This window comes from Vanellus vanellus (genome assembly GCF_965231255.1).
Source record: "Vanellus vanellus genome assembly, chromosome: 1".
Lineage (NCBI taxonomy): Eukaryota > Metazoa > Chordata > Aves > Charadriiformes > Charadriidae > Vanellus > Vanellus vanellus.
The window spans coordinates 175,906,476-175,918,546 of NC_138905.1; the positions used below are offsets into that span (position 1 = coordinate 175,906,476).

Sequence of the window (12,071 nt, forward strand, 5' to 3'; positions counted from 1 at the left end):
CTCTTTGAGATGTGCGTAAGCCTCTGCTGGAATATTCAACGTTATTCTTGTTTTGTAGGTAGTAGCAAACCTGAACAGAGAGTGATATCCTTCTTACTCCTACCCAGTGAAAAAAAAGTATGAACAACATAGAAAAGACTCAAACAGCTCTAGATATAAGAGAACACACAAAGACCCATTACCACAAAGGTAGACCCATGAATTGTAAGAATAACCTGATGACCCTGGGGAAAGAAGGGAAATTAATTATGTTGCTTCATTGTAACTGCAACAAACAATTCTGAAGAGGTATAGTACCCAGCACCAGACTTGTTAGGAAGAGTGTGCAGCAGGAACATTTTCATGGAAGTACATGAAATGTTAGCACTTTGGTTTACCTTGTTCAAAAAATTGTGACCGTCTTTTAAAGTTTTTCAAAGAAATAGGTTCAGAAGCTATTTGAAAAATACAAAGAATACAAACAAGTCAATGAGGTGCTGTCTTTTTTTTTAATGACTATCACCACTGGATAACAAACATGTCAGACCTTCAACCTACAGTAACATCACTTCAGAAAAATAAAAAGACCCTGAAACACAAAGGAAATCTAATCTTTCATAGTAACAAATACAGTTTTTAGTAGGTTACATCATATCCTGATTAGTATTTCATTTTATCGCTAACAATGTCTAACTATAACAACAGTACAAGTGTCACACTTGGACTCAGTTTCTCCCTATCTAATTTAAGCCACTTCAACTGAGATGCCAAATTGGATTGAGGAGCCTAATCACCATTTAAGGTCATCAGAAAGGCATCTCCAGAGGGCAAATGATCTCTTGAGGAAACTCTTTTATAAATCGCCATGCACACTCAAGATAAAACGAATTACAAAGTTCCCATTTAAGGATTACTGTTCCATTAGGAAGTCTACGTACCTGATTTCTCTCACTGTCATCAAGTAAGGCTATAACTGTTCATAGCATCATAAGTAAGTATTATTCATACCAAAACCATCAACAGAAGTAAAATAATAATAGTAAAACAACCACTACCTCCAAAACCTCACAACTAAAATAGGAAAAAAACCCCACCCTGAATACTCTTTACACTCTTCCTGGGCAGCAAAATAAATTGATACTCATACTGACTCAGTCTCCACATGAAGCAGTGGCAATTACAATACATTGTGTGCCTTCTCCTTCCCTTTGACCCCTACCACACAGTGAATTTACAACCACTAATGCTGAGACTGGGGGGGTTGTCACTGCTTTGCTGTCAGTTCTCCTAGCACGTCGTGGAAGCAAACTACACCCAGTTTGGATGCAACTAGATCTCTGTGATACCTGTCTAGCTTTCAGTTCATTAAGGTCCCACTTCATCCACTGTATAAAGCTGACGATGATTACGGGTTTAGTGCCTATGCTTGTTCCAAACGCACACAAATAATGGATAAAAAGCAATGGTAGTTTACCTCTTTGTTCGCTAGAGCCAAGATCTCCTTGCATTCCATTTATCAACTTTGCTTCCGTAACCTGAAAAAAAATACAAAATAAAGGGCTTAGGTTCATTAGATTCGCGGAAGAAGAATCCAATTACATGTCTCCCCTGACAGGAACTGTATATCGTGAAACACTTCAGAACGCTTTTCACAGAAAGATACAAAACCATCAAAAATTTCCTGAGCGTATGATATGATAAAATGACTGCAGGCATTTGAGGGGATCAATACCCAGCTGTGAATTCGTAGATGAAATAAAATAAATTAGTTTGCAAGTAAATGCCAGAAGCAGAGATCTTCCTATTTTACCTCCCTGGCAAGCAGAGAGCTATTTGCAGACAATTTGAAAGCACATATACCCTTGCTTTTTGGGGCTGCAACTTTCATTTACACTAATAATAGAGGTAGAAGTCTTTTCTAAAGAATAAACACTCTATACATTTTAGTTAAAATACAGGCTGCAAATATTTTAATATTTATCACTTAGCAGTGTCCACCCATGAATGGACAGTAGCAAGTCTTTAAAACATCTTATTTACCTTAGTAAGTACAGGGCTACATCTCCATATTTGCTGTATCCTATATGTTCCTTAAGTAATACAAGTAAAAGTAAGATTTCTAACTTTTTTTTCCATCCTCCCCCTATCAAGGCATTACATTTTACTTTCTTCCTTCCCCCAAATCCCTTGACCCTTCAAAACCATACTCACAGAACTTTGAAGGCTGCTGGAGAAATCTCTTTTTGTTGATATGGTGGAAACATTTGAAACGTGTTCTCCAGAAGTTGCATCAATCCATTTATTTTCAGAGGTACCTATAATGTTGGTAGCCATACTGGTGAGATTGAGGATTTTATGCCTTACTTGTGGCAGGGAAGGCTGGTCTTTGCCCCAATCTTTTTGGTATGTGGAGGATCAAGAAATTAATGTAGACAGTAATGTCAAAGAACAGAACAAGAGTTAGTGAAAACACATGAAAATAACACAAAAAAAGCACATAACAGAAGAAGGAGAGACACAAATCGGGTGGAATTTGTGAAGACAGGAAAAAGGGCTTTTATGAGCAGACCGCCTTCCCCAAAAAATGCAAGTGTTAGTCATAAGCCAGGTAAAAGTTTACCAGATGTTTTGCTAATATGAACTACAGCAGCTCAACATTACAAAGCAATTAGTATTCATTGGAAACTATTTCATTAGCATTAGTAAGGATCGAGAAAATTCTTCCACCTTTACTCACACAAGGTACAATTTGACTCACACACTATCCAGGGATTGTCATTTTCCTGTCCATGCTCGTCAGGAAGCACACAGGGCAAAAAAAAAAGGCAGTCTAAACTAAATGAGCAAAACTGATGTGGTGAAGACAAATGATAATCTTCTATCAGACTCCATCATTTCTCCCCTCCCACTACATAAAATTTATTCAATGAGTTGTTCTCCACTAATCTTGCTCTTCATTTGTGCTAGGCCCTGTAGAAGTTGCGATTTGTTTCTTTTCTCTTCCTCACCTCACTATTTTTTCCCCACTTGCTGGTAACTTATTCTACCTAGCTTCCCACTAAGAGAATGTTTTGTATTTATACTGAGAAAAAAGTCATCGGTCGCGCTTCCCACTCCGGGGAATTCTTTTGGGACTTTGAAAGCGTATCCTGATTAAACCCATGGCAAGTCTAGAGATGCTACAAGGCCTTCAGCCAGGATGGAACTCCTCACTAGCCAGAATGGGTAGTACCATCCTGGAGAGATTACAGCATCAAAATATTTGGGTCAATGGCCAAAATCATAGCACAGACGTGCTACGTCATCCACAAGCTCATATGCCACCTGCAATACTCGCTGAAGAAAGGAACACAAGATTCACCTTCCTTGAAGAAAGGAAGCTGCTGATTGACGGAGAGAGGCTCTAAAAATTACTATCCTCTAGAGACCAGTCCCTCTTCGTTTCTGTGGTACGGCAGAAAAGAAAATGTTATATTCCCTTGTGTGGTGGTTGCACACTTTTTTACCTGTGCATCCTCTCAGAAACAGGCCAGAGCACAAGAGAGAGGTCAGTAGTTCAATGCTTTGCAGACTTGCTTGTCAAGACATTTCTAGTGCGCGAGTAGTTAAAAAAAGCCAAGTTGTGTTAAAATGCAACAGACACGCTGGCAAACTACTTAGCTTAGATACATATGACTACTGTAAGGGTAATAAGGACTCTCAGCTGTCAGGTACAGCATAGACAAAGCTTATTTGCCTTACAGAGCATACTGTATCTGCCTGACGAAACAACTCACCATTCTTTCCATATCGTCTGACATCCATGACCAGGTTTCCAGTTTCTAGCGCTCTGCTGATGGCTTCTTCCCACTGACTGTAGTCCATACGTGAAACCTTTGTGCCGTTGATAGCAATGATCTCATCATCTACATGCAGCTGACAAAGCGCTGCAGGACTACCTGCAGAAAACAGGAGAAAAATAAAATTATGTCTCCATTCACGATTATTTTTTTTACCACAGTTGTGACTGAGGGCAGGGTGGGGCAGGCAGGGAGAGACATTCAAAGAAATGCTCATTGGTAGATATTCAGAAAGTCTGAAATATCTAATACACTGTAATATCAGGTCAGTAAACTCAGCTGATATCCAAGAAGTGTTTCATTTTGAAACTCATGAAAATGACAAAGAACATCAGTCTGCCTGCACTAACTCACCTTTATAATCTGCAGTAATGAGAGACAGGCAGCACCACAGTGTCTGAAGCCAACAATTAGCTGACATTCAGCCAATGTTTGGGTAATCCTCTTACTTGCCAAAAAAAAAAACCAACAAACCACCCCAGCCTCCACTTTGTTAATTCCAGCAGAAGCTGGCTTCCTCATATTCTTATTTATATTTTGTGGGCTCTACGGACAAGAACATGCTGCTTTATTGCTTTGCTAAAATAGTTTGTTAGCTCTGAATTGACTGGTAACTGGACTTAAGACGTTGCTGGGTGCTGTCCCATTAGACTTCTCTGGATTCTACTTATTTTGTCATGTAAGAGCAAATGTTATTGCAGCTTGGACTTTGAATTCTACTGATACTTTGCAAGACAGGCTGCACTTTATACTCTTTTCCATCTACTACTAAACATTGGCAAGTGATCTCACTAGCCTAAAGACAGAGAGCATACAGGATCAATTAATAAACTTTTTTTCTATTTAATTGAGAAAACATAGTTGAAGACTGCACAATAAATCCTCACATTAATAAAATAAAACAAATTTGAATTGCACAATGTAAGTATTTTCCAAAGCAAGTAGTGAAATCCACACATCATTTTTAAAATATACCAAGAACAATGCTATATTACATTATCAGAACAAATGGGAACAAGCATGACAGAAGAATTAAGACACTGTATGCTTAGACACCTTCTTCTGACTCACTAGTAAAATGCTGCTAGAAGTCTGGATCATCCACTAAGGATTTGAATAGCTTTTAATGTTCCTGGCACCCCAGCAAGTTAAGAAATGAAGAAATGTCATGTTTCCTAATACTGCAGTGATCCATCATAGTTCAGTAAAAACCAATACTAACTACTATAGCATAGCTCCATATTCTGTTTTCCTGCTTTCTTCTTAAATTATGGACTAAAAACTCCATTAGCAGTTATCAGCAAAATTTTTAAAACACACCAATAACTTTCAAGCAATATTATAGAAGAAAAGGTAGGTTTTTCATTTGGAGGAAGAAAACATGGGTGACAGTTAAACTGAAAAAACATGCATCTTCTTAGTGCCAGGAAGATATTAAAGAATTAATGGACTTTTCAAAGCTATTAGCGGAAGGTACTCCTAAAGATATTGTTGAAGATACTACCGATGAAGTGGCTATTTTCAACAACACCATATAACATTTGGAATTGCGTCTGATTTAAAAATCTAAGATCTTTATTACCGTATAGTTTGACTATATGTAGACTGCACTTTATGCCTATGGCACAGAGAATGCTTTAGGCTCAAGGAAAGACATCAAAACTGGTTATTTCCCTGTTTTATGTTGTGACAGAATGAGCCCTAGGAACCAGAAAAGATGGTCTTCATTTTACTCAGATAATTCAACTGGGATGAGACCCAGTTCAGAGGCAAGAACAGTACCTCAGCTCAGTTACAGTAAGCCCGTGAGAGAAAAAGTGGGTTACTAATTCAAGTTTCAGGAAAGGAAGGAAACTTACGATTGCATAGTTCCTTTTATGATATCACCAGAAAAACACATCCAGACCATACAGGTTTGAATGAATAGCAGCAGTCTCTAGATTGCCCATGTAGAGCTACCACAGCCAGGACAACTTAACACTGCTCAATTTTTGGCACATAAATTTGCCAGCTGCTCTGCCTCTACAGTATGTGAATAAAAGGGCTTCTCAGGAGTGCAAACCAAGGTGACTATATCGGGCTTCTGCTCTGATTCACCTGCAGAGAAGTCCACAGAGAGTAGCTGGCAATTCAGATGCCAAAAGTTGTATGGTGCTGTCCTGGTTTAAGCTGCTTTTCTCTGTCCAGTTCCTCCAAGACCATAGTATTTACTGATAACTTCTTTCTACCTAAATATTCTCTCTATATAGAGGATTTAGTTTATGTTACATAAAACGGGTATTGCTGTTTTTCATAAGTTTCCCTGAAGGTAAAAGATTTTTCTTTCTTACTAACCCCCAATGAAAACACAACAAATCAAATTCACTCATTTTCCACGTGTATTTAGCTATCTCTAACCAACCCTCATCTGTTGTTATTACAACAGATAAATACTAGCTCAGACTCATAAAAAAAATTTAAAACTGGAAGCAAGTGGGTCAAATTTACTTTGTCCTGCATGCCTGCAAGTGTTTGAGCACAGACATGTGCACTCCTGCATCAATGCAATCTAAAAACCCGATTGCAAATAGCGTGGGTGAAAGGGAAAGGACTGAAACAATAAAGATTACATGACACTGAGGAAGTTGGCAGAACAATGTATAGATTAATGACTTGAAGGCTTTCTATTTACCTATTTTTCAGCATAAAGGTTGAAAATTCCTGTAAAAAATGAGCAGTGTCTTCTTTTATATGTAGTAAACGGGTCTCACTGAAACACATGTTACAATTTTAACTCTTATTAAGCTTTTTGAGAACACTTATAAGAAGTTAATTTTGCTTGCCAAGGAGTTTTCTTAAGATTTTTTTGAAGGAAAAGCATATGAAGAATAGAGAGTCATTTGTAAGTGGCAAAAAGTTAAATGCAGGTTATCACCTGAAGAAAATCATGTAGCTAGTTAGGATTAAAAGTACGTCAAGACAGAGAAAGTCCTCCTTGAAGCCGCTTCAGGATTCACAAAAGAGAGAAAGGTAACTGGGAAGAGTTGGTATGGATTTGCAAGCCTAAATCATGCTTGATCATCCTGGTTGTCCTCAGTGACGATATGAAAAGATCTGTGGATGAAGGGAGATTGGTGGATACCACCCACCTTGTCTTTAATAAGGCTTTTGACATGATATTCTACAGTATCCTGGTATCAAAGTGGGGATGGTATTCTCTACAGAGCAGAACCACCAGATGGGTGAAAAAAAGGCTGGGCTTTCAGCCTCTTTTGGTAGTGGTTAATGGTTCACACTCAGCCTGGATCCTGGTTACAAATATTGCTCCCCAGGGTTGTATCCTGGGGATACAACCTCTCTAACGTGTTCACCAATAACCAGGAGAAGGAGGTGAAACACACCCCCATCAAGTTTTCAAACCATGCCAAAACAAAGAGGGTGCCGCTGATACGCTGGAGGGCAGAGCTGCTGTTCAGAGCAGGAACCTGACATTCAACAAGGGCAAATGCACAGTCCTGCTCCTGGGATGGACTAACCCCAGTGATGGTACAGGCTAGGGGCTGATGGGCTGGACAGCAGGGCTGGGGGGACCCTGGTAGTGGTGGAGCTATATGAAAACTAGCAGATTGAGAGAAGTGACTATCCTATTCACTCAGCACTTGTTATGCCACATCAAAAATATTGCGTCCAGTTTTGGTGTCCCACTGTAAGAGAGACATCAATAAACAGGGGCAAGTTTCATGGGAGGCCACTGGGATGGTCGGGGCTGGAGCACTTGCCCTGTGAGGAGAAACTGACAGGTATGGGCTTCTTCAGCTTGGAGAAGAGAGAAGGACCTAACAGTAGTCCCTCCGATACCTACCGGGAGGTCACTGAGAACTTTATTGAATGAACTACCATGAATTTTCATGGTAGGAGAATACAGCACAGTGGTTACAAACTGAGACAAAGTTCAGTCTGACTGGATATGCAAGGAAAATTTTCTGAGAGGATAATTACGCAATGCCCAGAGAGGCTGTGCAGTTTCCAGCCTTGGAGGGTCTCACACTCTGCTGGGTAAAGCCCTAGGCAACCTGGTCTGAATTCAGTCTTGACACTTTTTTGAGCAGGGGTTTACTCCAGGTGATCTTTCAAGATCCCTTCCAACCTGAATTATCCTATGACTTAACCTTAAAAATAGGAAACGCAACATTCAGAAGTGCCCAGCTGAAAGCAGGTCTTACTCTTTCAACGGGCTGTCCACCTCTTCCATCCTTCTTTTTTTTAAAGGAAGATACAGCTTTTGAATAAGGATACAACATGAGTCAGTTGTTGAAAAAAATATGTTAAACACATGCTATAAACAAGATTACCAAGATATAGTCCATTCCCCATTCAATCTTTGTACTTTGTGCCCTTCCTTGTGAGAACAGTAATAAAGCACAACCAAGATAACAGCCACAAGGCCTTCATCTTCTCCCTGCCTATAGACTTGGGGACAGAGGCCACATGGACCTTTGTGAATGACCAGCAGGAACATTCACTACCCTCAGGTTGCTCTACAGCTGGCAATGTAAAGAGACAGTCCTCTGCCTCCAAGTAACAAAATTAAACCAGAAGCCTAGCAGCAGGGAAAGCAAATGGAAAGCTATTCTTCAGGCAAAGAGAATATTAATGGTTAAAATCTAATTATGAGAAGTACCGAGCTATAGTGAAGAGAGGCCCAAAAATTTAATTTTAAATGAAAAAAAAAGTAAAATCAAGGCTTCTCAGTAAGTGCTGTTAAGTGGTTTGTTTTTTTTTCCTCTCTGGAAAGCATAATGAAGGGCTAACTAAATGAGAAGTTTCCAGTTATTTCTCTTTTCTCAGGATGATCTTGTGTTAGCTGGAAGAAAGGGCACAATTCAATATTCCGCAAATATTACTGGCAAAGGGAAAGATCACAGTTCAGAAAACAAGCATTACATGTGATTTGCTTAGTTTTCTGTTGTGTTTTGTTGGGGTCTTTTAAATTAAGAAAACTGAGCTTGTTCTCTGCAGAAGACTACTAAAGCTTAGAAATAAACTTTATGTATGTTTCATTTCAAGACAAAAATGTTTACTTTTCCTCAGTATTAACACATCTGAAAAACTGCACTGGAAATCAATTTAGAAGTTGCAACTGCTCAAAAATATTAACTGTCTCCAAAATTCAACATGACTAAGAAAGGGAAAATTGAAATAAAAATCCTAACTTCTAAATAAGTTTCCTCTGCATGCATTACAAACCATATGAAGTGGAACCTTTTACACTTAGCTGAAACGAACAATCTGGATATTAGAAGTCTGCATGTACCCCCTACTGTTGTTCTGTAAAGGGCTCGGTGAATGTTTGAGCAACCACGTTTATGCCTTTTCGGTGGTTATAGAGAAGTCCTTGATTAGGACAACGCGTTTTCCGCATTTCTGAATTCAACCTGTTTCAAGAGATGAGGATTCAGAAATATATCAGCAAACTAAATATTGATTTCTCAATTCTCCACCTGTTTTTTTTTTTTCAGCATTCTTAACAGCAAATGTTTTAATTTAAAGGCTCTGAAAATTAAACATGAGAACAAAAATTTGCACAGTTAACACACGTTTACCTTCTTCAACTGTCTGTACAAAGGCCCCTGAAGAACTCCAATTTGTTGTAAACCCAAAGTTGCGACTGTGGCCAGGTCTCTGGTTTATACTGATTCTCAATTCACTGTACTGCTCCTGAAAAATAAAACATGACACTACAGTATCTGGTATCACAGGAATCTAAATGAGGGAAAGTTTATCCTCTAAATAAGTGAGGCTGCTCACAATGTCCACTTTAATCATCTATTATTAGCACCATAGACAAAGGAAACAGTATTGAAGTCAGTTACCCAAGTCATTTGTTTTTATTCAAACAGGTATGTTTTCAGTTTACGTTTATATTTTCTCTCCGCATATATTTAGCTGTGCATTTCTCTTATTTTAAATGTTTTGTAACAGAATCCTACAAAATGTAAGAAAGTTGAGGAAACTAAGCATGGGTCTTCACGGACAGTCTTGTGAATTTTTGGAACGCGCTGCCTCCTGAGAAAGCATCAGAGATGCGAAAAAGCTAGACAACAGTAATTCATCTTATTTTTTTCTTGCACATCCTACAGTGGGTATCATCAGTTTCCTTTAGGCTCAGTGTTGCAACTAGGTTTACTTGGGTGAAGAATCACCTTTTTAATTTCATGTGAAATAAAACCAGCTTGCTACGGATTTTGTAATGGAGACCTTAGATAATACAACTAATCCCAGAATTCGCTAGAATCCAGATCTTCCATTCTAGCAGACTTGCAAGATGCTTTCAAAATCAGAATCAAAACCTTACATTACCATTTTAAACTACAGAAATATTTGATTGGGAAAAAATTTTGTAACACTTGGTTTCAATCCCACACTATATTATGAGCATGTGTTGCATACATTAACATTTTAACATGAACTCATTAAAAAACAACTGAAATACCCAAATGCATGCTATTCACTTCATTATCATAGAACTGACATTGTTATAAAAGGAAAAAAAAAAAAACAGACTTTTTCTGTCAAACACAATTAAAATACATATATTCCAGCAACACGTACACAGAAGAGACCCTGACTGGTTACTAAAGTTGGTGTACTAAATGTGCACCTACATTTTAAGTTGCTTAGCGAACCAGCTTTACTGAAGGATGGGATTCATCTTCCCTAACTTAAAATATTTAGAAATCTAGGTATCTAAGTCAATTCCCCAAAGTTCCTATGGCGGTAGGATGCACCAGGCAGCCATAGGGAGCACCGCACAGATGGAGTTAGCCAGAGTCTCCAGGCAGGATGCAGCCACAGGAGGCTTCAGCAGTACCCCAGCGTTGGGTGCAGAAGACAACAACACTGCAAGGCAACATCCTGAGGTTTGGCCTCGTGTTACAGGAATGTTCCTGGCAAAACAGTCCCTGTTACAGCCCAGGGTAGAAATTAAGTCCTTACTGCGAAACACAACTACCATTGTGTAAATGCTCCTGTAGAACCCAAGTCCTTAGGTGTGTAACAGCACATTAAAAGTGAGTCTACTAATAGACAGGTTAGCACACTGGGGCAGAGCACGCATAAAGCTTTTGAATTTGAGCATGTTCCTGGAAATTACCGTTATTTTTATTTCTACCATCCTAACCTAGCTCTTCTTCAAACCTACCTCTTGTCAGACAAGTAATGCAACTTTGTACACTGAACTTCATCATTCGGACAGGTCTTCTCCAAAACACTGAGCACTCCACAAACCTGGTGTTATTGCCCTGATGACTACTGAACTATATCAATCTCTCAACTCTGGCAATGATTTACAAACATATCAAATGGAACTTGCATTCCTTAAGGTATAGCTTGTTTGAGGCACAACACAAGCTTTTTTTTTTTTATTTTTTTTTTTATTTTAAAACCTCACATTATTAATCTGCAGGAAGGACAATTTATGATCTTGTGACTAACGACAAGAAAAAAAAAATGGACTTAGTACATTTTGTTCTCATTTGGCTCACGTAAAGTGATACAAAGAAACCATATCTAATCTACGTTTTCACTGATTAGAACAGCAATTCCTCTGCCTGGTTTTGCTACAGCACAGGAAAAAGAAGTGGTCATGATCTCTTTCCTTATACAACAATCACAGTTTCAAAAAAATTAGGATAATTTCATGGCAATGGCCAAAGGGTATCAGGAGTATTAAATTGAAATCTGTTCCTTTTACACAAGTGATTAGGAAGAAGAATGTTTCAAAGTGACCAAATTTATAAAAAGCTGGTGTGGGAAGTGATTTCATGGATCAGCATCCAAAGTCTTATTATCCTCACCCAAGCAACTGGCACAATTAACTTTTACAGCAGCGTCAGGAATGCAAAGAGTTCATCTCTAATCTGTCAAGGGGTATGAACCACATCATTAGATATTATAGAAATGTATTGACAATTAAAGCTGTTGCTGGTCATTTTTCACGTGTGAAACATGCACAATTGGAGGAAACAGCACTTGAAGATACATACTCCAAAAAAACACAGAGCAACCCAGCTCCTGCGTAAGCACATACACAAAGAGATAGTGATTTGCTTTAAAATTCATTAATGTGAACATTAATTAGATTAATTTAAAGTCAATAACTATTTAAAGAAAAAAAAAAAGGGGGGGGGGGGAGCTTCAAGCCACAAAGGGTGGAAAAAGGGATAGTATGATACTAATGTTTAAGGCTGGCCTTTGAAAAGCTGATCTTTATTT

General features: G+C 38.6%; 1 protein-coding gene across 3 annotated transcripts in view; it reads right to left on the reverse strand.

Annotated features, from left to right (window-relative positions):
* LMO7 (LIM domain 7) overlaps positions 1 to 12,071 on the reverse strand; it is a 45,114-nt gene that overhangs the window by 19,619 nt on the left and 13,424 nt on the right. For all 3 annotated transcript variants that reach the window (XM_082485057.1, XM_082485056.1, XM_082485055.1), the window contains 4 exons: positions 9,401 to 9,515; positions 3,756 to 3,917; positions 2,191 to 2,294; positions 1,454 to 1,514 (listed from right to left, as the gene is read on the reverse strand). In XM_082485057.1, the coding sequence (XP_082341183.1) occupies positions 1,454 to 1,514; positions 2,191 to 2,294; positions 3,756 to 3,917; positions 9,401 to 9,515 (442 nt within the window). The remainder of the gene's footprint in view (positions 1 to 1,453; positions 1,515 to 2,190; positions 2,295 to 3,755; positions 3,918 to 9,400; positions 9,516 to 12,071) is intronic.